Source organism: Dermacentor variabilis, chromosome 5 (genome assembly GCF_050947875.1).
Source record: "Dermacentor variabilis isolate Ectoservices chromosome 5, ASM5094787v1, whole genome shotgun sequence".
Taxonomy (NCBI): Eukaryota; Metazoa; Arthropoda; class Arachnida; order Ixodida; family Ixodidae; genus Dermacentor; species Dermacentor variabilis.
Window position 1 is genome coordinate 40,751,083 of NC_134572.1, and position 24,531 is coordinate 40,775,613.

Below are 24,531 nucleotides of genomic sequence, written 5' to 3' on the forward strand. Positions count from 1 at the left end.
CACAACCGGGAGTGAGGACCGTGGTCACAGACTCCAAGACCGCCTACGCAAGCTACCGCAAGGGGAACATCTCTGCCGCGGCACTAGCGATCTTCACCAAACGCAATTCACCGGGACGGGCTGTTGAGCTCGTGTGGGTCCCGGCTCACTCGCAAGTGGAAGGCAACGCACTCGCCGACCACTATGCCCGAGAACTGTCAATCCGGGCCGAGGATGAGCCAGAGCTACCGCACCCCGTGACAAGTTACAAAGACATCACCCAAATGTACAGAAGCGGCAGATGTAGGCTTCCCCGTCCGTACCCGCAACTCAGCCAAAGGCAGCAAAAGATCGTGTGACGCACGCAAGCGGGGTCGCTAGCGCATCCCGTGCTCTTGCACAACATGTTCCCAACAGAGCATGACACTTCATGCCCATTTTGCAGGCGATCAGAAGGCACTCTAGCACACATCCTTGCAGAGTTCACTAAGCTCAAGAACCCCCCACCATCCCTACTCCCCCCCCCCCTCCTCAGCGACCCCCCCCCCCGCCCCCCCCGAGTGATGGCAGACCTTGTTGTCCAGCCCCGACCTACCGACCCAGCTCGCGCTGGCGGCTAGGGGCCAGGAACTGCTGGACGCATATGGGACCTGAGAAGGAGGTTCCACCCCGTCTAGTGCCAGCACGCACCAACCTTTACTAAGGGCTCAATAAAAGTTTATTCTCTCTCTCTCTCTCTGAGGATGATATTTTGGTACCTCTCAACTAGAGAATGCATTTTTTAGGTGTGAGCCATTACAACGAGTCACTGGGGAGTGGCAAGAGTGTCAGAATAATGGTGCACAGAAGAGAACAGGAAAAACGATGCTGAAATAGGGACGGAAACAGTGAAGAAAAGAGCAGTGTTTGTCTTTTTCTCTTTCTTCGCTGTGTCCATGTTCATTTTGGTGATGTTTATTTGTGATTGAATAGCAGCGTGCCTAATGAGGCATAGACAAACAATAAAACAGACACACAAGTGCTGAAGTACAACTTGTAGTTCAGTGCCTGTGTATCTGTGTTTTAATGTATGTGTATGTCTCATTAAGTATGCTACTGTTCATTCAAGAATATCCAACCAACTAGCTTGCAGATTCCTCCTGAGCAAGTTTATTTGTGACCCAGCAGCTCTACCAGCCTGGCCAACTTGCCATATTAGAGAGTTTTAGGTTAGGGGATGCAAGCGGCTTGAGTACACAAGTACTAGGGTCGACGGTAGTGCGCATGCGCAGTACTGTCGCCCCTAGTTCTTGTGTATGCGAGCCGCTTGCGTCCCCTTATCTAAAGCTCTCTATTTATCAGAAGACTGTACAGAGTACTTTTATCTTTAGGTGGCCATTCAAGTTTGTTGACTTCATGCTTGCATATCCATTTGTGGCCTGAGGTCTACCTCATGGTGTGGCGCAGAAGATAATTTCAGAGGTAGTTGAAGAAAGACTCACTTGAGGCACTTTCTATAAAGCATGAGCTTGGAAAAAAATACCTTTGAACTGATAGGGTGTGCTGATAGACTTCTGAAACTCGCATCTTTTGTTCTCACCTCAAGTTAGCTTGTTGGCGCAGATATCTCTGTCATTGGGAATGAATTTCAATATATTCACTAATCCATTGGCACGTCACAACAGGGCCTAGCATGTTGCTTTATTACTACCACTTTGTCTTAGTTACATGGTTACTGAAACAGTAACAGGTGTTAAGTGCTGAAAATGACGGGGGACAGAAAGGAAGTACACATACCATCAAGACTGATCGACCCTTGTCAGATACTACAATAGTGACTTGTTTCCATTATGTTTTGTATGCATTCAACACCTCCCAGCAGCCTACGTAAGTTGCCTAGTCATTGTTGTTTGCTGGTTGCTCTGTGTCTGCATGCCATAGCAGAAACGCTTTGTGCATGGTGGCAATCATCATGAAGTGGTGCCTCTTCTCTTTTTCCTTTTGTACCAGGCTGCAAGCATTGTTCAACAAATTCGATGAAGTGAAGAGCTCTGGACAGCTTTTACCAACTGCAACACTTGACCTTGGTAAGTGGTGAAAATTCTAATTTTATTGGTGTTCTGTGTGGACTGTGGACCTCCTTTGATGTATAGGCCACATTTGCCGAAGCTTGCACTTTAGATGGCTGATCCTGTGCCGGTGACTAACATTCAACTTGGCTCACCTAGCACACATCAAGATGGTGACGAATTCCTCACTGTTTGATTTTCCCTAGTACTTGGTTCCTGCCAGCTTTTATCACATTGGCATTTCCTGGCTTGCCAATCATCGGGGTCTACCACAATTGCTTCATGGCCTACATTTGTTATTCCTGTTGGGAAGGACTATGCTGGTGTGCCCAGCTGTCATCCCGTGCAGTGGTAGATGACGGGATGATCTGTCTCTTCTCATCCTTCACTGCAGATTCTATGAATGCTGGAGAACGTCAGCTCCACAATTCCTCAGCAACTTGTTTAAACAAGCAATTCTATCTGTGACTGTCAATTAGCAGACTCTTTCTTCACATATGTTCCATATTTTCTCTAGGTTCTTTTTTAGATATTTAGTACACGCTGTAATTATCTATTGGTGAATGAAAACTACACTAAACTGCGGTTAACTCGAAGTTATAAAAACCAGAAATAATTTCGAGATAAGCGGAATTTTTAGATAAGTAATATAGTGAAAATAAAAACCCACTGGGTGCACATAGACCGCATAGAGCCTTTGCAAAATAGCGCTAGTAATATTTTCGGTCACTTTCGCCTGCATCGGCAGCAGAGGCTGGTGTCTACAGGCAGTGACATTAGTGGCACTATGCCAAGACAGCATGCTTGCCACAGAGTCAAGACTATTGATCCTAATGCTATTTTGAAGTCAGTCATCCCCGCATAACTGTTTTCAGACATCTGAAAAGCTGACGCTGCTATTTTCTGCATCATAATGAATTCTGCACAATACAACTTTGAATCCTGAAAGTACGTAAGAGCGTAATTGTCACGCCTTTAGCAGATGCCCACGAGTGATGCAGTATTTACACACCACTGTCGCGCTCGCATGATACGTCCTTATCAGGCCGCGATCTCGCTTAAACACTGTGAGCTCGCATGCTGATATTTGGGCGCAGAGCGTGGGCTGATAGCACCTGCTCAGAAATGCTGATTATCTTGGCCAAGGTCCCAATTAATACGCTGTGATCACATCATGTGTCACTGACAGCATCCTAAATGAGAGGGGACAAACAAACAAAACAAAAAAATTAGACGCCCAGCACGCTGCTGCCGCATGAGGCCACAACAAAGTAGTAGCGAGCAGCCAAGTGAGTACGTGTGAGCGGCTATAGAGAGATAGAGAGGACTAAACTTTTTTTTAAACATTAGAAAAATGTTGATGCGTCTTTGAGGTGGGGCATAGTGGTGTCCTTAGGCCAGTACTACTCCATTGGCAGAGGCGACCGCGTGGGCTCTGGCGATCAGCCAGCTTTGGTCTTTCAAGGTACCGCCAGTCAGCCACGCCTCCTAGAACACTCTGTTATTGTTGGGAATGTGTGTGATGTCCGGTGGTTGTAGGTATTCCCATAGTCAGTGGTAGAGGGTTGGGATAGCACCACCATATGGGCAAGTACTAGGGTGGGGAAGAAAATATGTGCAGTGTGTAGGTTAGGGTAGGAGCATGCTTAAAGTTGCCAGATAGAATGTGAAAGTGGGGAGCATGGCCCGGCGCGGTGTCCGACTTGGCTAGCAAGCTGACACCGGGCAAAAAGTGAGTGCAAGCAATGCTGCCGACGCCGCCTTGTTACCTTTTATTGCGATATCAGTTACATTGGCACTTGAGGTGAATTTCCACCCTCGGTGTCGCCGTGATGTTCCGTATCAAGTCCAAGTGCAGTAACATCGCAGCCGCGCGCTGTATGCTGTAGGTGCAAGCGAAAGCTTGTGATGGTGAGCCTAGATGGGTAGTGGCTTCATGCAGCGGTGTCTTCTCGCGCGCGCAAGGGAGAATGGTGGGAATGGTGCACGCCATCTTCTGTGCGCAGTGGTGTGAGGGGGAGTTGTGCGTGTGCTGGGAGTGCAAGGAGGGCGTGATGGTACAGGTTAGTGCGTATCTGTTCTACTCCAGCTGCGGCTCTAAGCACGGCCGCACACGTCTCAGAGGCAATCTGCACTGGGTTCGAAGGCTAGCTGACCAGAGATAGCTGATGGCATCGTACGCTATGTGTTCTCGCGTGCCTGCTTCACATTGAAGCGAGGAGAATTTGCTCGTCGTTGCTGCCGCTCTTCGCGCCAGCGTTCTGACAGCGAGTGTCCATAGTCACCGAGTGAGATGTATTCGTGTTTGCCTGTGCACACGTGATGGGCTTGTTAATTTAGTTAATAAGCGAATGTTTACACCAATTTATGCAGCTGATAAACAACTAAGTGTACTTTGTATATCTGTCTAATTATTTGCTATCGCAATCAATGCTTCACCTGTCGGGCGAAACTGTAACTCTTTTTTTCTGGTATTTACGAAGTTGACATCATCTCGAGATGTCCGGAGCTCAGTGCCAAGGCTTTTTGAGGTAAGAGGTGAGAAACACATGGCTTGGAACCACAGCCTGAATTTGTATATATTAGTACAAGCAGAAAGGGGGTTAACCGAGGGGCCCGATTTTAATTAATCATATCATGAGAAGCCAACAAACAAGAACACCAAGAAAAACATAAGCGAAATTATTTGTACTTAGTAATTGAATTAAAGAAATGATAAATTAATGGCAGTGAAAGCGGATGAAAAAAAAAACAACTTGCTGCAGGTGGGGAACGATCCCACGTCTTCGCATTACGCGTGCGATGCTCTAACCAATTCAGCTACTGAGGCACTGTTTCCCCATCCACTTTCTTGGAGAGTTATGTGTTACTACTAGAACTAACCTTGGGAGTGTTAGCCAGCGCCGCCACTCACAAACCTTGGCGGCAGATGTGGAACATCCTCTTTCCTGCAGGTGTCGCAAAGTGGATGAGGAAACTGCGCCTTGGTAGCTCATTTAGTTAGAGCATTGCATGCGTAATGCGAAGACGTGGGATCGTTCCCGACCTGTGGCAGGTTGTTTCTTCATCCACTTTCATTGCCATTAGTTCATCATTTATTTAATTCAATTAGCAAGTACAAGTAATTTCCCCTTATGTGTTCCTTGGTGTCTGTGTTGGCTTCTCCATGACATGATAATATATTCATCTTAACCGATATGTCGAGATACCAGAGTTCGAGTTAACAATTGTTTTCTGTATTTGTTTTTTGGCAGTGGTGTAGCCAGACACTTTTTCTGGAAGGGTGAGAGGGGAGGGATGGGCATGCCACATACTAGAACACAAATCAGGGGGGAGGGGGAGGCAGAGAGGGCACACGCCCATTGTGCCACCCCTTGTTGGGCCACTGTTTTTAGGGCCAGGTTTTAGGAAGAATGCCAGTTTTGGAGCTTTAGTTATTCAGACGTAATTGCTGCATTGGTTGTTGTACGAGTACTAGTCTTTGAGACCAAATTCATATATGAGTTGAATAGTGCTACAAGCGAATTGAATCAAACGTTCACTATTTTTCTAATAGTTTACGAATAATGCACAGCCATCATACAATTAATATCAAATAATTTTCGTATCCTGGTATTCACAGCATTAGTCGTTACACTTCACATTATAAAGCGTGATTTAAAGCATTATCAAGCTCAAAGGAAGCATTAGGAACAACCAAGCAGTTTGTTCACGAACTATTCGGAGCACATGCAGTCAGTTAGAAAGGCAGCTTTACAAGTCAATTGACACCTGTGTATACCTTTGCAACTAAACTAGGAATGTGTTGTGTTACGGCAATAGCAGAGGAAAGAAGTAAGAAAAATGAAAAATTTTCTCTACTTCGAATAGTCATGGCAGATGATGCCACTATTGTGTCAATGACACATATTCAAATTTAATCCAATGAGAGATTACGGGTGCTGCACGCATAGACAGTACGACCACTGCTGAATGTCATGTCTAAACAAAATTTTATTACGTGTGATCGTTGTTTAGCTGGAAAAGTCTCGCTTCCCGAGTAATGCCGCGTGCTCTATTAGGTTATGTCCACTGTGGATGGGAGGAAAGTCATCGCATTTCTTGCCTCACTTTCATGTTTGATGCCGCACAATGGGACAATGTGAAGCATTCTAAAATTATTTGAAAAAATTGTAGAATATTCGCACACACCTAGCTTATACCTACATAGAGGTACTTGTTCTTGCGCGATGGACGGTCACCTGATAGTCATTGAAAAAAAAAGATAAAAATAAAATAAAAATAAAGACACTGCTGATCTTCTGCGCTAGAAGTCCCGTCATCTGAACACTTCACTTCACTTCTTTATTTCCTTAAAGGCCCTCATGTGAGGGTATTACATAAGGGGTGGGACATATATAGGTTAACAACAGTATACAGAAAAAAATTTTGAACGAGTTATACAAACAAAAAATGATTATTGTGATGCAAGCGCACACGTAATTTGGTTAAGGAACATAGATGGGCATGTGATGGCAGCAAGTTCTTGGGGAAGGCCGTTCCAGTCGCAAGCAGTCCGGGGAAGAATGACGAAGCAAAAGTTCTTGTGTGTGCTCGTGGTCGAGATACCTGCTGCTGATGTCCGATGCGAAGAGAGAAACGTGGTGGGGGAGGGCAGAAGTAGGGTTCCTGTGATAGCTCGGAATAAAAGAATTTATGAAATAAGCCCAAACTAGAAATGTGGTGACGGAAGTGCAAGAGTTAGGTAGGTTGGACTGCGATTTCAGAGATGATATGCTGATCTCAAAAGAGTACGAGGAATGAATGAATCTAGTTGCCCTGTTTTGAACTAATTCAAGTGAATTAGCAAGGTATACTTGTTTCGGGCACCAGATGGGCGATGCGTATTCTAATTTTGATCGAATTAGTAATTTGTATGCGAGTAGCTTAACATGCAGGGGGGCAGAGTGGAGATGACGTTTTAAGAAGCCAAGCGTTTTGTTAGCAGATGAAGTAATATTCGCGATATAGCTATTCCACGTAAGATCATGACTAAGATGAACACGCGCTGAAGAAGGCACAGTGTGTACGAGTTCATATCGCTCGCGATTCTGCATATCGCAAGTGACTGTATTTGCTTCTGAATTCGTTGTACAAGGAATTTGGTGCCAACGGGCACTGATCAACCTCATTTTCGTCGCCGCCCGTGTGTGGAACCTGTGGGCATGAAAATGTCGACATGAAAATAGGTCGCCTCAATCTCGTGGCATCTTCCGCTGGCATCAGTCTATATAACCACTGGTGGCTATACGAAATGGCTCATTCTGGGCACTGGCCCCACACCGCGCGCGCGAAGCCCCCGCGGTGCAGCGTTGACTCAAGTCGAACACGCTGCATCTTTCCGTCGCGTGTCGCGCGCTCGTTATTTCAGACCGTCGCCAGTTGTACACGGCCTTGCACAGCGTGTGTGCTTGTAGGAACGAACGACCCTCTGCGGGAACGCACCGGTGTACAGCGCACTGGCGTCGTGCCCACTTTTGTCTGCCTTTCTTTTGGTAACGCTTACCTGCGGCGATGATTCGTGAACGGGCTTCGTCCTTAGTTTCTTCTTCTCTTTTCTGCCGTCCCCCGTCACTACTTTCCTCTGGAAGTGGTCGCCGGGGGATAAGCTGGCGCGGAAGGCGCATTAGTGAATAGTCGTTTTGTGCGCGCCAGACGCGCTGGTGACACACTCGCTTGCTTGCAAGTCGGCGTCGCCAACACTTCCGGGCGCCCGCCCGTCCGCGGCACCAGGCGCTTTTCCGATTTGCGGGTTCAGCCCGCTGCAGCTTCCATACGGCTACTTAAGAGGAAGCTTTAGCTCGGGCCCAACTCCGACGCGGCCCATTCAAATACATGTAAAACGCAAAAACTCTTTTCTGAGATAACCCCTGGACCGATTTTAATGAAATTTGTTGTATTTGAAAGAGGAAGTTAAATTCTAGTGACTGTTGGAAGCGGAATTTCGATTTAGGGCCTGAATTTTGTTGAAAAGATTTTCAAAAATTCTAAAGTTTGAAAAACTAGAATCACGAAGTTTGCAAGTTTGATAAATCTGCATCAAAAACAGATATTACGGTTCTGTAAACGGCATCCGTTAGATCATTGAAAGCGGACAAATTCGACATGTCAACTTACATCTTACGTGAATTCGTTACGTTGTATACAAGGGTTCTGCAAAAGCTGTGTTTCCATATTATTAATTTTTTTTTATATTCATTTGTGACATACCAATTTTGTCCGCTTTAGATGTACTATTAGATGCAATTCACTGAATTGTGATACCATTTTTCATTGCTGAGTTAGAGTTCTAAACTTGATAGTTTCGTTTTTTGAAAATTTGCGATTTTTGCCAACTTTTAGTAAAAAGTTGAGGATCTATAAACCAAAATTTGAAACGAACATTCACTAGATTTTAAGTTTTTCTTTTAAATGCAATGAATTTTGTCAAATTCGGTGCAGTTGTTGCCGAGAAAAACGAGTTCACCTTTTACATGTATTTAGATAGGAGCGCCCGAGCTAAAGCTTCCTCTTAACTGCGAGGAGGAGGAGGAGCCTTGGTCGGCCAGAAATCGCGCACAAGCGAAAGGCGGACGTCGGTGCCAGGTTTTGAAGTTCCCCGCTCGCGGTGACGTTGCGGATGTTCCGGTTGATGTGTGTCACGACGTTGGATGCAGTGCATGCACAGACGCCCGTGCCAACTGTGCCTGTGCTCGGTTGCGCACCGAACACGACAGTCCTGCGCAGGATAGAACTCTCCATAAATGAATGATAGGATATATATTGGAGGAAAGTAGTGCAGACAGACAAATCGTGTAGTCTGCTAGCCGCACTTGCTTGCCCGTTTTTATGTGGGGATTGGGGGAAGGACGGTATACCACACGCGCACACACACACACGCACGCGCGCGCGCGCGCGCACGCACACACACACACACACACACACACACACACACACACACACACACACGCACACGCACACACACACACACGCACACACACACACACACACACACACACACACACACACGTTGCTATGTGCCTGTGGCTGCGCATGCTGGCTATCGCGCAGCGTGTGCGTAGGAGGCGTAGGACAACTTGCGAGCCGATACAGGGCGCGGCAATTTGCTTTCGCTTTCGTTGCAGCCCGGCTTCATTAACGGGCCAAGAAACGCGCCCATTAGCTGCCGCCTCGCTGAACGCGGACGTCGCTATAGATATTCGCCTCCGCTTTCCGATTTGTCATCTATTATCCTCCTCCCCCCCCCTCCCCCCCGGAGCTACGTGTTCAGTGTAACGCAGACGGTGTATGCGACCGTCGTGTATCTCCGGGTGCGTACACGATAATTAGTGACTGCCGGTCGTCGTGGCGGTGGAGGCCCTAATCGCTCGCTTTGCTTCTCGCGATTAACGCTGCCGCCGCCCCCTTTCCAAGCTCTAAGGCATTGCAGGTTTCACTTCCTCGTGCTCGTGCGTTGCCTCCAACGGCGCTCTGTGCGTGGCTGTCAGCCTGCCGTATACGTGCTTGGCCAGTCCCGGTTCGTGAACAGCCCCATCCGTGCTATGTTTTAGGAGTGTCCGTGCCCCTCGCGGCTTTATAGCTGCCGTTATCGGCGGGCCGCGGAGGGAACCAAAAACGGGCCGTGCAGGCACTGTAGCGGGATATCCCATTACGACTTCGGCAGCTTGTAGTGCCTGGTCTGTCGGTGTCATAAAAGGGACTTCATACGTAGGTGCCTCGGGCATGTAGGCGAGGATCACAAGTTCAGCGAAAAAGGAAAAGTAGAAGGGCTCCGCGCGATAACCGACTGCTTTGTCCCAGTGGCTCGCCCATTGTGAGCCACTAATCCATCGTGCACGCGAGGGCTATATTAATGGTCAGTGGAAGAGCCCTTCTGGTTATCACTCCTGACTGAGTGACGTGACTTAATTTTCACCCCGCGGAGCTGCACGGTGATATGAAGGGGAATAATAACTCAAGTGCGGACTTGTCAAGCTGTTACTCTCTAATGATGGCGCCATGGCATCGCGTCGAGCGTGAACGAAAATCCCGTCTTATTTTATACGGCGTGGCTAACGGCGGTAGCGTGTTGTGTCAGCATTGCCATACTCGCGTATTCCAGTCGCGTCTGCTGCTCGGTCGATGCACGTATAGAATGCATATACCGGGGCGTCGTCGCGTCGGTGAGCTTGCGTGCTCATGCGTGCGGTGCACGCGGGAAAACCCCCCTTGCGCGCGTTTTACTCGAGGCACTGCCGAGGGCAGTACACCTACCGGCGTTGTATTCTAGGAGAAAACGCCGCATACACGGCCTTCTGCTAAGAGCTGGTTCCATTTGACTGCTGCGCAAACATATTTTTCACGTGAAGTTCACCGCGTAAGGCAAAGCAACTGGGTTTGTTTTTGCCAGTGTACAGTGTCTAGTCCTTAAGGTATATTGTTAATTTATACAATGTTTCGCACGCCACACAAGGCAATGCACTGGCGGACGAGGACCGTGTGTGTATCGCAAAGTTGTTCTTGCGATGGATGTGCGCCAGCCTGCTGCTGTCGCTGTTCATGAGCACAGCGCTAGAGGAATTGCCGAAGTATATAGTCTGCGGATTCATTTTCTTCTTTTTTTCTTCGTGTGCCCTGTTGTATCAGGTTCAAGTTGTGATTTCTTGCATTATACATATGGGCATCGGGGCGCTGCTTATTATACAGTGCTATTCTATTTCTGTACACATCGTTGCAGTTCGAACATACAAGGCCATATTTTGTAAATCCTGCAGCTTAACGATATAACCGCTATATTCGCTCTAGTGTGTAGCATCGTCTTTTTAAGGTGTCGTTCTTGTCCCTTTCACCTTGACTGCACTCTTTTCTTGCCCATGCGTCACGAACGTTCCCGCAGTCTTTCGCCGAGTAGCAGGAATATATATTTTTTTAATTTGTTTTCGTTCCCATTGTGCTCTCTCGTGCTACAGTTGTACGGAACCATCTTAAAAACAGCGCTACGAGAAAGAAATACACGCATTCCTAAAACCACGACTTTATTACGCAGCCTTTGCTGGATTTTGAGTTAAACTGATGTCACCTTCAGGAGTTACCCAACTGGCACACCTCCTTCCGGACTGCGTCGGCGCTTCGCGTACGAGGGAAGAAAAAAAAAAAAAATAGCCCGAATTTCATTCTTGGAGTGCGTAAGAAGTGAAGCGGATTCGTGCCTTCAGTTGTGGCTTCTTTCTCCAGGAATAGCGCGTTTCCGCGGAGCTCCCCGGTTGTCGGTGGAGAGGCTATATAGCGCGAACGTGCCTTCAAGGTGTTTGTCGAGGCGGTCGGTGCCAAGAGTTGTTTGACGCGAGCGGAAAATGCGGACGAGGAGGCTGCAGGGTTGCGCCGGCGATAACGCCTTCACGGCCCTGCAGTTTCGCTAGCTCGGCTGGCGTCGCACGCTGCTTGGCTGCGACTCGAGCTGACAGCGGCCAAATTCGCAGCGTGGTCAACGTCCACCGCCAGGTTTTCGCATTTCTCGCGCCCAGCCGACCTCGCACAGACCATTCTTACAGCGTCCTGTATCTAACCGCGTAGGCCCCGTCGAAGCGGTTCCGTCGCAGTAAGGCGTTTCTTGCAGCACGCTCGATGGTTATGTGCAATAGCTAGATAATGGATGCTGGCGAAGAGATAGCGATGGCGAAGCGCTTCACGCCAATCCGATTGCGACCTGCGAGACCGGGCGGCTTGCTATCCGATCTCGGAGCCCGCGATCCTATCCTCATGATTCCAGCGTATACATCTCCATCAATGCGGTTTATACTCCGTTTAACAAATGTGGTGCAACGCTGTGGAAGCTGCGCAAGAAGTTCGGTGACGAAAATGTATCGCTCCGCGCGTTCCATCCATGCTTCGCCGCGCGCCTCGCGCGAGTGTGCACGTGAGGCTGCCGCGATGGTCTGCCAATAACCTTCCCTCCCCCCCCCCCCCCGCAAAAAAAAAAAAAACGCAGTGAAAAAGAAATTGATCTAAAAGAACCGATTATATAGCTGTATACCACAGTTGTTTGTTTCTGAGGTTTAACACTTTATTCATTCAATACTAAGCATATATAAAGAACAGTTTCGCACAATTGCGATCAAGAGCATTGAACTATTTCTAAGGGCGGACGTAGCCACTGCAAGAAGTCTCTTAGCCTTAGCCATACTTGTGCGTTGTTCGAATTAGTCAGTACGACGTTCTTGAAGTCGCGTGTAGGCTATCTTTAGAAATTATAAACCACTCTGATTGCCCATGGGCACATATGAGAATCCACAACGGACAAGGAACACGCGTCCCACGAAGCCCTTGTGCACATCGGACGTCCAACCGTTTTGGAATTCTCATGGTCTTTGAGCGCATTTTCATTCCCAGCGCCATCTTCTCGGAGCACGGCGTAAGCCGAAATATAACGGTACAGAATACGTCAGAAAATATAACTGTGACCTAGGACTGGGCGTCGACTTTCCGCAGTCGCCATTGTGCTTGTGATTGTACACTGGCGGCGGCCGCGCGGGCCCTATCTTGAAAGCGATCTGCGATAACAGTGCGCGAGTGCTGATATAGCTTCGTGTGCGCTGTGTTTTCGCCGCTTATCGCATTGAAGCGAGAGACAGCACGAAGGTCAGTTCACTCGCTGCTGCTGCCGCCTTCCTCACTCCAGCGTTTTGACAGCGAGTTTGTGTGGTCATCGAGTGAGATGTGTTCATGTTTGCTTCTGCGCGCGTGGTACCATGCTTCTCAATGTAGTGAGTAAGCGAATGTTGACAAGTTTATACGTCCGATAAAACAACTATTCTTACTTCGTATAGCTGTCCACTAATGTGCTATCGCAATCGATGCTTCGCCTTTCGGGTGAAACTGCGACTTTTCTTAAATATAAGCAAGGAATTAGGGGTGTGCGAGTATTTGAAGCTTTCGAATAACGAAGCGAATATTGCCCTATTCGAAAATATGTATATTTTAAAAATAATTTTCTGACATTTCAGATCGCCTACTAACGTGAAGGAATCGCATCCAGGCGATCACAGTAGACATAAAAGACAATATGTTACGTAGTGGAGCATGCTGCCTCGCTCAGAGAGCCAGAATTTTTCGGATAAGCTGCTTCAGTCGCACTCACCAATGAGTCCAGGGTATGCGAATAACCTGCTCATTTGTTGCTAATGCCCCTTTTGTGATTTTAATACTCGTAGCTCTTTATTACGGGCTATGTAACCTAAGTTACCTAGCGTTGGGAATATGATAGGATATGAAGGCCATTCCATATTGATTCCATATTTGAAAACTACTAGATGTATGATTTGATCCGCTTCTGGCACTTGTCAATTCGTGTTCGATTCTAATCCTTCTTCGGAGTTCCCTGATTGCTTCCTGTACTATACAGCAGCAGCACATGAACCCGTACCTTTGTTTTCAATTGGTTTATTTTATGCTAACCTCACTTTAAAACGAGGATCTTTGATATGTAGCTTTTCTTTAAATTCTCCTGTTCATCGTGTATGCCACGTCAAGTCGACCCATAAATTTTAGGCGCCTCCGCGCTCTGGTGTATCAAATCTGTTTGGTATCTGCATCGCAGCACAATGAGACTCACTTTCTCGCGAAGTTCCCCACGTGCCGCAGGCGTGAGGTGATGTCATTTGTTCGTGCGTACGCTTCCGGCCAAACGTGCGCTCACAAAAACTGCAGGGTGGTCTTTTGTGCACTGTTTGCAGCCAGATTCACATCTTGCGGCCTCGCGGTGCTGCTCGGAGGAACGAGTTTTTCTTGGCATGGTTATTGACACCGATGTGTGCGCGTGCCCTTGAACTCTTCCCGTAAGCTGCGTCTTCTTCGAGCTAAGCGACGGCGTGCATACCAGAAACGCGCGAGCCTTTCTCTCCCCCGAATGCATTGTCCGTGGTGTACGTTCCGCTCTGGCGTGGAGGAAATGTAGCGGCGTAATATTCCGTAGCGCACCCGCTGTGTGCCGTTGTGTAACAGTGGAAGGAATTTCCTTGTCTGACCACTGCGGCGCCGATCGGCCAATGGTTTCGCCGCCGACTTCGGCTGTCGAGGCCGCAACAGCAGCAGCAGTAGTAGCAGCATTTCGAAGGGAGCGTCGCGCTCCCCGCATATGTGGAAATTTCTCGCGGCGTAAAAGATCCGGCGCAAACGAATTCTGCTCGAATGTAACCTCGTGGCCGGACGCTTGTATCCGGCGGCTCGGCTCCTTATCTCCCAGGGCGCCGATGTCTCGAGATGCGAACCGGAACGCTGCAGCAGACGATACAGTGTAATGTATATCGAATAATGAGCATTGTGCTTTGGTGAAGCGCATGTGTGCGTACAAACGCCCCGTGACGCTGATACCGCGCGGAGAGCTCGTGCTGTTAGAGAGTCCCAGCCTGCCCGTAAACCTGTGCAGTTTGCGGAATGGTGAAGCACGAGAGAGACAGATGGGCACATTAGTAACGCTGGTTGCCCCACCTTGTGACTGTAACGTCGACTAGAACACACAGAGCGGTGTACGAGGCGTACGCAGGCCATATCCTTGCGTAGTGGAATATAGTTCCGGGCGGAGCTGTCTGATTAAGGGCAGGATCTTGTTCTTCATGGTACAAGATACGTTACAGCGATACGTGATATGGTAAGACCTTTGCGCATGCACGTCGTATACTGCGGATTCAGCAGCCGCTGAGAAGACAGCGCGGTGCGCATGGACACATTTGAACGGTCATTCGGTCTTCTAAGAAATCCTACAGCTTCCACAGTGCTGCAAGCGACTTGTGAGACGGAGTATATAGGACGTCACGCACAGGACTAAATTGCAGTGTCTGGTTTTTACCTATCTGTTGGCACGAAGATATTGACAGCAGTAATCGATATCGTATAGCGCTTTTCTCCTTTTCCTCTTCAGAATAGTTACGCAAAGACATTTCTAACGCCTTGTGGTTGAAGAAATGTACGAAGAGAGGTGGAACGAGAGGTGGAAGAAGGAAATAATTACGACTGAAGTTCTTCCACACCATCAATAATTTTATGACTGGCATAGACCGCGATAGGTACATTCTACGACCTCATTATGTATCCAACCGTTTGTATCATGCGCACAAGGTACTTGAATACAAGAGCCGAACTGAACTGCTGAGAAATTCATTTTCCCCCAAAACGATCCGTGACTGGAATCACTACCGTGAGCCATTGTGCATATTACTGATAACGCCAGCTTCGCTGCGGCGCTTAGTATGTGTACACTTGCTTGTTTTGCATTCAGGGCTAATACTGCCCTCTTACCGTGTGAAGTGATTTTAAAGAGAACGGAAGAGATAAGTGCAGTGCCGTAACTGTCTCTCTCGGGAGGACACCTCAACAGCACTGCACGGGGAAAGGGGTGTGGGGAGAGAAAGGAAAGAAGGCGGAAAAAAAGAAAAGACAGAAAAGCGAATGCGAGGCTCAGAGCCGCGCTCTTAGTTCCGTCGCACTGTAAAAGTCAAGTAGTGCCGCAAGCGCACTCTTGACGATAGACGAGTGGGTTACAGGAAAAAGCAGCGCGTTGGTCGTGTCGCAAGGCAGTCCCAAACGCCGATATGATGAACACAAGTCCATGCGCTCCACACTGGAAGCAGGACAGTGAAGTAGGCGCTGCCCGAGCGTGTCCGCATAGGCGCAGTTGCTGCAAATGGGGCTGCCTTTTCCCTGCAGCCTGTGTAGTCTGGCGGCCGTCGTGTAGCATCCGACACGCAGACGAAGTATATAGAGCACTAAGGCGAAGGAGGAACGAGCGATCCTCGCGGGAGAGTCCGGCGCGGGGGAAGAGTGGAGGGGGCGTACCTGCCGGAACGCGCGGTATTTGCTGAAAATGCTGAAACATTTCTTGTATCCTGCTTCCATGTTCGTTATGATATGTATGTACCCTTCCTCCCCTTTCCCTCTCTGTAATGCCACTTAGGCGCTGTGGGTAATATGAATTAAAAAATAAATACGTGTCGCGGAGATGACGCCTGAATTCCGCACCCTGTGGTATGGTGTACTGTGCACACAGGTTGTACGACATTAATTATTTTAGCGACTTGCGTTTACCGATACCGGCTGCCGCAAGCTGCGCATTCGCTGTTGTGAATATGCAGGAGGTAACGGAATCACGCCACTGCTATGCTAAAATGCTCTATTTAGCGGCACCTGATGTCACACTGTGGGCCAATCAACGGCGCCTTGCCCGTGCTCCGCCGCACCCGGCATATTCTCCAGCCTTAACTGTTCTCTGTACCGAACGTGAGCCATTTTCAGTTGCTATTGTTTTAGGCGCTCGCCGAGATCGTTGACATAACGCCCCTGGGTTTGGTAACAGAGTGGCGCTACGACTCACTCTCTAGCTGCTGTGTGCGGTGTCGGTACACGTTCCTTTTTCTTTTGTCATGTTTCTTGCAAGTGTATCGCTGCTCTTTTGCCCTTTTTGTTCGGCTGCAAGCCTTGTGTACCTTTCTTCGCGCAGTGAAGTGGTCGCGCTATAGCAGCTTGTCTTTTGGGAAACCTGCTGTGAGCAGCCATGCGACAAACTGGCGTGCCAAGGGTCAAGGCGTGTTATATGTAGGTCATTGTTTCCGTGTCATCGAGAAGCGCCGGCTCCATGTCGGAGTTGACCTATTCATTTCCCTTTCTTTTCCTTTTCTCGTCCTTACTTCGACGCGCAAGACAAATGCGGGCCCTGTTTTAGCGGGTTTTATTATGTAGGCAGAACAATACCGCAGGCGTCGTGCAGAGATTGTGGGTTCATACGTATTAGACTACGGATTACCGGATTAGTGTAAACGTAGACGTGAGCGGTGGCGTTGGTGGCGCCACTTTGTGGCGCACAGTCTTACGAGGGAAAGCAACAGTTATTGCGAGGTCTGGATTGCTGTGCTGTGTTGTGCTGCTATGCTATGCTTGCGTATGCTGCTTAGCTGCTGGTGTAAAGCGTCGACAGCAACGTAATCGTTAACGTGCGTTTATTTTTCTTCTTTTGACGAGAACGCACATCTAACAAAAACGTTCCGAACGCGTAGCTTTTAGACAGCGTTACAAGGTGGCCCGACGAGCGTTCCTACTGCCGTCCGCGTCAGCTGTAACCCGGTATTCAGTGAAGACTAATGCATACGTATATGGACAAGCTAAAGCTTTCTGTTAATAATTTGAAGATTATCGCAGATTTAGCCCAGTGTTGTTTCCGCATTTCAGTTAAATAAAACCGCCAGCTTTTTCTGTGGGCGGAATGGCCGGTTTTTTTTTTTTATATGGTTACAAGAAACCGAGCCCCTCGGTTTGCTAAATACTTCTCGCTCATATAGTGCTTATGTTTCACATGCAGCGAGAGAGAAGAGGAAGGAAGAAGGCAGGCACGCAGGCAGGCAGAGACGTTTAAGGGTGTCTACCAACCGAGAAAACCGGGAATTCTCGGGAATTTTGAGCAGTCTGGAAATACTCAGGGGAAACTCAGGGAACTTGTGCTTCTATCAGTGAAAATTAGCCGTAACTTTATTGAAAGGGAACGAAAGCCGCGCTAATGCTGGCTCGAATAACAGATGAATCGTAACAAATGGTCTTTTACGCCGTGTCGCCGGCTGGAGGAGTTGTCAGTGTGCAGTTAACGACCGACTTTCCCGACGGCCGATAATTCGCACGGCTTCGCCGCACCACCGCGTACCCCATAGAGTCAAGTGTATAAGAACGTCTGAAATTTCGTATGCAATAATCCTTGCGCGTCCCCGATTTTCCGGAGTTTTTGACGGTGCTGCAGGTCCGAAGCGGTATTAATCAAAGCCACCACCGGCGCCATTTTGATTACCTCGCCGCCTCGAACCGGCGCTCGCGCGCAGATCCGCTCGCAGCCGTAGCCACCACCGCGGCAACGCTCGGCACGACGCGTTGCATAATGCCGGGTTTTGAAAGTCAGCTTCGCCTCAATAAAGCAATGTTACGCTGTGAAGCATAGTTGAAAGTATTGCGGTGAAGCATAACAAGTGTGGGAAGGGACAATTGTCACAGGCCACAGTATGTATTCCTTAATTACTTTCGCTTGCACCAACCATTTCCTGTTACAGTAAGAGCACCGATATGCCTAATAAGTGTACTGGCAGGCATTGAGAGCTTTTTCGGATGTGCCTGTGGCGATCCGATTTAGGGCAGTAAAAGACAGGCATTCATTTTTTCTGCCTCGGACGTTTTCGCGGCCCCTAGGGAGTTCGAAAAAACAGACGTTGACTGTACAATTGGCCAAGAGGATGCTTCAAATGGTCCGTTGGACAAACGCGTGGCGGAGGGAGGAAAAAAACCCAAAAGACCTACGAATTGAGGAGTGAACGGGAAACGAAGTGTGCCGCCGCTTCTTCGAAGGTGCTTGAGCTCAAAACAGCAGTCTTGGCTAACGCCAATATGATTTCCCTCATCCAAACCAAAATAAGCTCTTTAAAGCAGTGAAAAACTACAATAATGCCTTGTGCGTGGGCTGAGAGTATGTCAGGGCAGTTGAGGTTGAATTACCAGCTGTTGCGAGAGAATCTCACTTGTGACAAAGTTCGGGCCTCATAGCAATGAGCTTGTTATCAATTGATAGAAACAGTTCATATTTGGAAATATTTGCTTCTGTGTGCATCTCATATTCGTATTTGAGAATGTTCGACTCCACTTGCAATAGGTTTTATCTTTATTTCGAAGATATTTTATTCGCTGTGCATTTCGCTAACCTCTCCCTTCTGTTTTCTTTTGGAATAAGATAAACACTAATTCTTACCATTAAAACTTGATTAAGTCGTTTCTTTTTTATTGTTTAACATGCTTACTAGATAGTGACAGCATCGGACGACATGGCGTCAGCCCGTCTTGACATAAAACAATGTTGTGTGTCACTCAGGGAATTTTAATTTTGCAAGGGCACTCAGGGAAAACCTGGGAAACTCAAGGAATTTAGAAATGTCAGCTTGGTAGACAGCCTGCGTGTACAATAATGGTATCCGGTTCGATATAGTACGTTGGGAGAGCGGGAAATAGTGGCTGCGAATGTGCGATTCCTGTAGTACCAGAGAAGATAACGATGCAGTCTTGTTATCGCCTTTAACAACATAACGATGTCGCCTTTTTAGCGCTGTCGAATTGAATTTGCTCTGACTTTCCAGTCATAAAGCCGTACTATATTGATAAGATCTCGCAGGGTTAATTGGTTTTTACAGCAGGCGGAAGGAGACGACGAAGTCGGGCATTAAAATGTCGCAAAACAAAGAAGATATATATTAATTTATTTACACGTTGTTCATTTCTGAAGTATCCGATGTAGCAGCGGACCTTACGGCCTTAAATAGGGCCCCCTGCGTAGCAGGTACCAATCAGCGCGCAAGCTCCAAGGGGAAGGCGGGTCTTCAAGAAGTTGACACTGTTCTTCGGCGGGCCCCAGTGCAAATTGCCGGCTCCTCCGTGGTGTTCGATCCATCCTCACGGTTGGCGCAGTTCCGCACAGAAACGGCGCAGCACAGTGAGAGACCTGACACTGGTTATAGACTATAGTGCCGCCGTAAATATTTTTGGAATAAATATTTTGGAATTTTTTGCCGGACCTATACCACATGACACAGACAGTTACGGACGACTGTATAACGCTTAATTGCAGATGACTTCACAACCCGTGTTACGCCCGTCCATATGTAGGACCCAACAATCGGCATGCCATAAACTCCCGTCACTCGCGAATAAGCTCGCGTGAACTTTGCGGAACGCCGAGCGATGCCTGGATAGCCATGCAGCTAACTGAGAAATGTTTCGCATGACATCGATCCCATAGTGCGTGGGATCTGCACATTTTATTTTATTTTTTCTCTACAAGCATTATTGTGCTTTCGGCGATCCCATGGTTTGATGTTTTTTCCTCACTCGCATGCGTGTTCTAGTCCTTCAGTCTTTTCCTATCTTTCCAATATCCCTCCGCTCGCGCACACACGCTATATATATATAATATATATATGCAATGTGGCGACAATTTACTTCCGCGTGCTGTGTTCTAACCACCGATTGGCGCTCTTGGTCCTTCGCTATATACTTGGCTAATTGCGCAAAGAGCGACCGCGCGCCGCCGCATGCGTGGCTAGGCCGCGGTCGTCGCTGTTCGATTTGACCGACTACAGAACTGCCTGCCGCCGTCTCTGCCGTCTGTCGTGCGACAAGGTCGAAAATCGGATCGATTCCTTTTCTCGCGTGCTTCAGCTACCAGACGGCCGCGTTTGCCTCTTTTAACTCTATTCTTTCTCTTTTCTTCTTTTTCTTCTTTACGACGCAGCGTGCATAAGTATGAGCGCAACTGGAGGGCGTTGGCACGGTTTCCTTTGTCCTTGCGCCGCGCAATGGTGTGCGATAGAGCCGGGGGGGGGGGGGGGGGGGGGAGTCGCTGCGCGCAACAAAGGGCGTCAGGTTTTGGAGGCAAACCGAATGCCAGAGAGCGGGGCCTTCCCTCTGCGGTTTTGTTTATTTCCTTCTTCTACGCCTCGCATTTGCGTCATCCCCCACCCTTCGGCATATCCCCCCCGCGTCCCCTCGCCCCACTCGATCTGCTTCTTGCAGTGGCTGGATGCCACCTCCCCCCGATGTTTCACATTGATCGGATATATCTGTGCTACTTTCTTGTGTATTGGTCTTTTATTGGCGGGTAATGCCGTCGCCGAAAGCTGCACCCCGTCGCAGCCTTTTTTGTCGTCGGCAAACAGCTGTTTGGTTGCTTCAAGCGCACGGAGCCCCTAGCTTACGAGCAGTGTTAGCTCCAATCACCACTGTTAGTTTCTCTATACTGCGAGTACTTCGCACTTCGGTTTCATGTATAAAATTTCGTGGTGATAAGTTTCATGTATAAGATTGCGTGGTTTGTGGTGAATAAATAAACAGTTCGAAGCTGGCACCCGTATATATCGTTTGTGTCTCGCTTCGTCCTCGTCTTCTTAGCGCTGTAACCTTTGTTTTTAAGAGCATACCGTGCGCACGCTTTCGTTCAAGCAATGCAGGGCACAACAAACTGCTTCGGATAACCGCTTTTTGATGCGAAAGCGTCAGATGGCCCATAGAGCGAAAAAGCCAGCGTCTGTCGCCTGGAGCAGCGAAGCTCCACCTAAATTCCCATTGGCGCCACTTCACGAGCGCGCTTCGACGGAGCACAGCGGGCGAAAAGGGAACAGCTGCTGCCGCGATAGCGCGCCAGGTTTTGCGTGAGGAGAGAGGACATCGCTTATATAAGTTATACTCTAAGTTTGCACCCTTTGAGGCGTATCTTGCCTTACAACAACGAACGTCGTCTGTCTTGTCCGCATTTTCTTTCTTTAACACTGCGAGCCTGGTACTTCCCAGTAACCAACGACGTGCGTGTTGTGTTATCAGCATGACATAGCATTGCCGACAGGAAAGTATAGCGGGCTCGGCGTTTTCAAGAAACCAAACGCAAGCAAGGCAGATAACGATTATCGTTGTGTGGCAGATATACTCCCCAAAGGGTATAAACTTTTCTTAGAGTGTAGTGCTGCCTCCGTGACGTCACGAGGTGGCGGCTGAACGTCTTCTAATATTTACGCAAAGGACATTGAAATGATATAGACGACACTACCGTTTTCGTTTTCGGTGGGCGACCTTTCGGGAGGGTAGATATTGTACATGTATTTATACGCATGTGGTATTTATGCATGCGCCTCCGCGTCTTATTAAAAAAAGCAGCTTAACTGTTCCGCCAGGAATCGCATTGCATGGCCGTTGTCTTATTCCTTCGGCGTGCTGACAGCTTTCTGAGCAAAAAAGAAATGGCTTCTACAATATCGTCGGTGTGTCCGTTCGACGGCGAATACGCGTTGTTTTCGCACGCCTCCTCGACACTATCAAGGAATTCCATTGCAGCCCTCTTACAGTTCGCACCAGGCGGAACACACAAATCGCACCTCAACTTTGTCGGTGTCTTCGTGAACTGGAACGTTGTCGTTAGGTCAGCTTTTACAAGTCAGTATTTTATCGCTTCGTCTTCGGCTCTGTGGAAAAGCAGAGGGCGCCCATCGCCCCACTGCAGTGCCAAAAAGTTCATTTTTGCGTCTGAAGTGGAAAGCTAAGTCTCCAGTGCACAGCATTGTGTCTGCCTCTCTGTTCACGGCGAGAGGACTCCGCAGATTCTGGAAGGGCTGCCTGGATTGCTGCCGCTTCTAGCCGTTTTCGGTTGGACTCCGGGCTTTCTCTCCTTGTGCGCCGTTTTGAAGAATGATCTGGCAAATCCGGAAGTTCCGACGGAACAATACCGGGACGAATGCGCGGACTGGGCGTGAGTCGTGTTTCTTTGTCAACGTATGAAACCTATTGAATTATGTATTCTGGTTCGAAGTGCAGAACCCCCCGTTTAACCGCAACCTTTTTTGCAAGACGGCCAATAATATTTCAAGTACGCGCAGCATAGATTTTCAATATCATACGCTATTTGGAGCTGAAACGTTGCGTACTTTTAATGCAAAATTATATGACCCATGAGGCAGAAGATCAAGCGATGGGGCCGAAAATGGTCGACGGCGCAAAAAGTAGAAACGCGTAAAAAAGAAATGCTCGAATTTACGTCAAATATCTCAGTGATGTTCCTGTAAACAAAGTAAATTAATGGCTTTGAAAAGAAAATTTGGTACATTTGGGTCAGGGTGGGAATGCAACTCGGGTCTACGGGGTGCGACATGAACATGCTTCCCGGACGCCACGGCGACTTCACGGTTCTGGTTACTAAATGTGTGCCGAGTGCTTGCGTCATTGCACACGTGACGGCGCAGCCAATCGGGAGGAGGTGGCGCCACGTCATGAGCATATAAAATATAAACGCCGCTGAGTGGTCCTTCGAGTTATGAACTCGCGGGCAAACGAGCTCGTCGAGACGCCCGGCGCGTTTTGATTTGCCCTTACCAAGGCGCAGTTATGAACGCAGGCGAGAGCTTGCGTGGGTAAGGAACGCGCGGAAAGAAACAGTTCACCAAAGGGACTATAATGCTTTCGCATTTCCACACGTAAGCAGTCTCAAGTGTGTCTGCCGTATTTTAATCGCGCTGGGAAGCATTAATTCTGCAGCATAACTCGCCTTGGAATACTGTGAAGGAGTGAAGTTGTCCTTTGGAACGGCGCGCACACATTTTTTGCGCGTCCTTTCGTCTTGAGGAAATCTGAAGACGCGCACCTTGCACTTCGAATCGTAATTGCCATGGCACTGAGGGACGCAACACTTGTTTGGCATTACGAATTCAATGCCCCGCCATCGCTACAGCACTCACGATTCCTTCGCAATTTCTCAAAAAAGTGGCTCACCAAGGGGACCTTTATACGCGCCACGTGTGGCGCCAAGAAGCCGACGTGCCCGGTGTGCTGTCGCACTATTCGTCCATCATCGTAAAATACAGTGCGCTTTGACTACAACGTTTTCCCACTAGATGCTTATATTCCGTTCAGATATTAATCGTATGATTAATGTAACTTTGTTCGGACACTTGCTTTTTTTTCTTTATTCAGAGAAAGGCAACGAATTTCTAAGTGACGACCAGCGACATGTCTCAAGTTGTATGCACCCGCGCTTGAGTGACCTTGGTGGCCTCTGTTGCTTCCTCGGTCTCCCGTCGCTCATGACGTTAGTGGCATGTGGCGTTGGCACCGTAGGCTGCTGCCGCTTGCTGACTCGGGCTGCATGCACCACTACTGTACGTTACTCGCAACACAAAACTCTGAGGACCGCTCAGCGGCGTTCATTTGAAAATAATGATTTCGCATTCACAACCCATAGGAAGTGCATAAGTGTCAGCGGAATTTTTTTTCTTGTTTTGCTTGTGGCAATTTTTCGCAACTGTAAAAAAATTGTTGGTCGGACTTTTAGGGGAAGGCACCTATTATTCTCTAGGAATGCGTTCCCCGATTTGCTTTGTGTTCCCTAGATGACTTCTCCGCGTGAAGTGTACAGCCGCCCTCAGAGTATTTCGGAGCACGGAAAATGAGAATAAGTTAAATTATCTCGCGACTTCATCAGAGTGTGAAGTGTATTTCAAGGATGCCATAGTTGTACGGATAAGTATCAACTCTACCTTTCTTTTGAAGGACCTGCGGCTATAGGCTGCAGCGAAATTTAGATTGTACTCGGATCCCGTATTCCGAAGACTTTTGAGGCAAGGGTCCGTTCATTTTTCTGTGTTTTTACTGATGTTTTCAACTTGCTGGAACATACAATACTCCAGATCCTTCCTATTCTCCTCTCGTTCAAATAAAGCTAAACGTGCCCCCGGCGTAGCGTCTTACGCGCATTTGCGTTTGCAGCGCGTCTCCTCGTTTTCACTGGTTTATCTCAAAACCGCACCGACGCGATGCTCTCGCCGATACACGGACGCGTGTTCATGCGGAAGATGCGGTCCCGAGCGGCGCGCAGCATCCATTCGCTCTGCTCCGGCTGCTCATTGGCCACCGGCGTCCGCCGCCGCCGCCGCTGCCC

At 48.4% G+C, this 24,531-nt stretch overlaps 1 protein-coding gene across 5 annotated transcripts in view; it reads left to right on the forward strand.

Moving 5' to 3' along the window:
- The window catches only part of chb (CLIP-associating protein), a 217,110-nt gene that overhangs the window by 31,965 nt on the left and 160,614 nt on the right, over positions 1–24,531 (forward strand). For all 5 annotated transcript variants that reach the window (XM_075692191.1, XM_075692195.1, XM_075692193.1 and 2 more), the window contains exon 9: positions 1,969–2,045. In XM_075692191.1, coding sequence (XP_075548306.1) covers positions 1,969–2,045 — 77 coding nt within the window. The remainder of the gene's footprint in view (positions 1–1,968; positions 2,046–24,531) is intronic.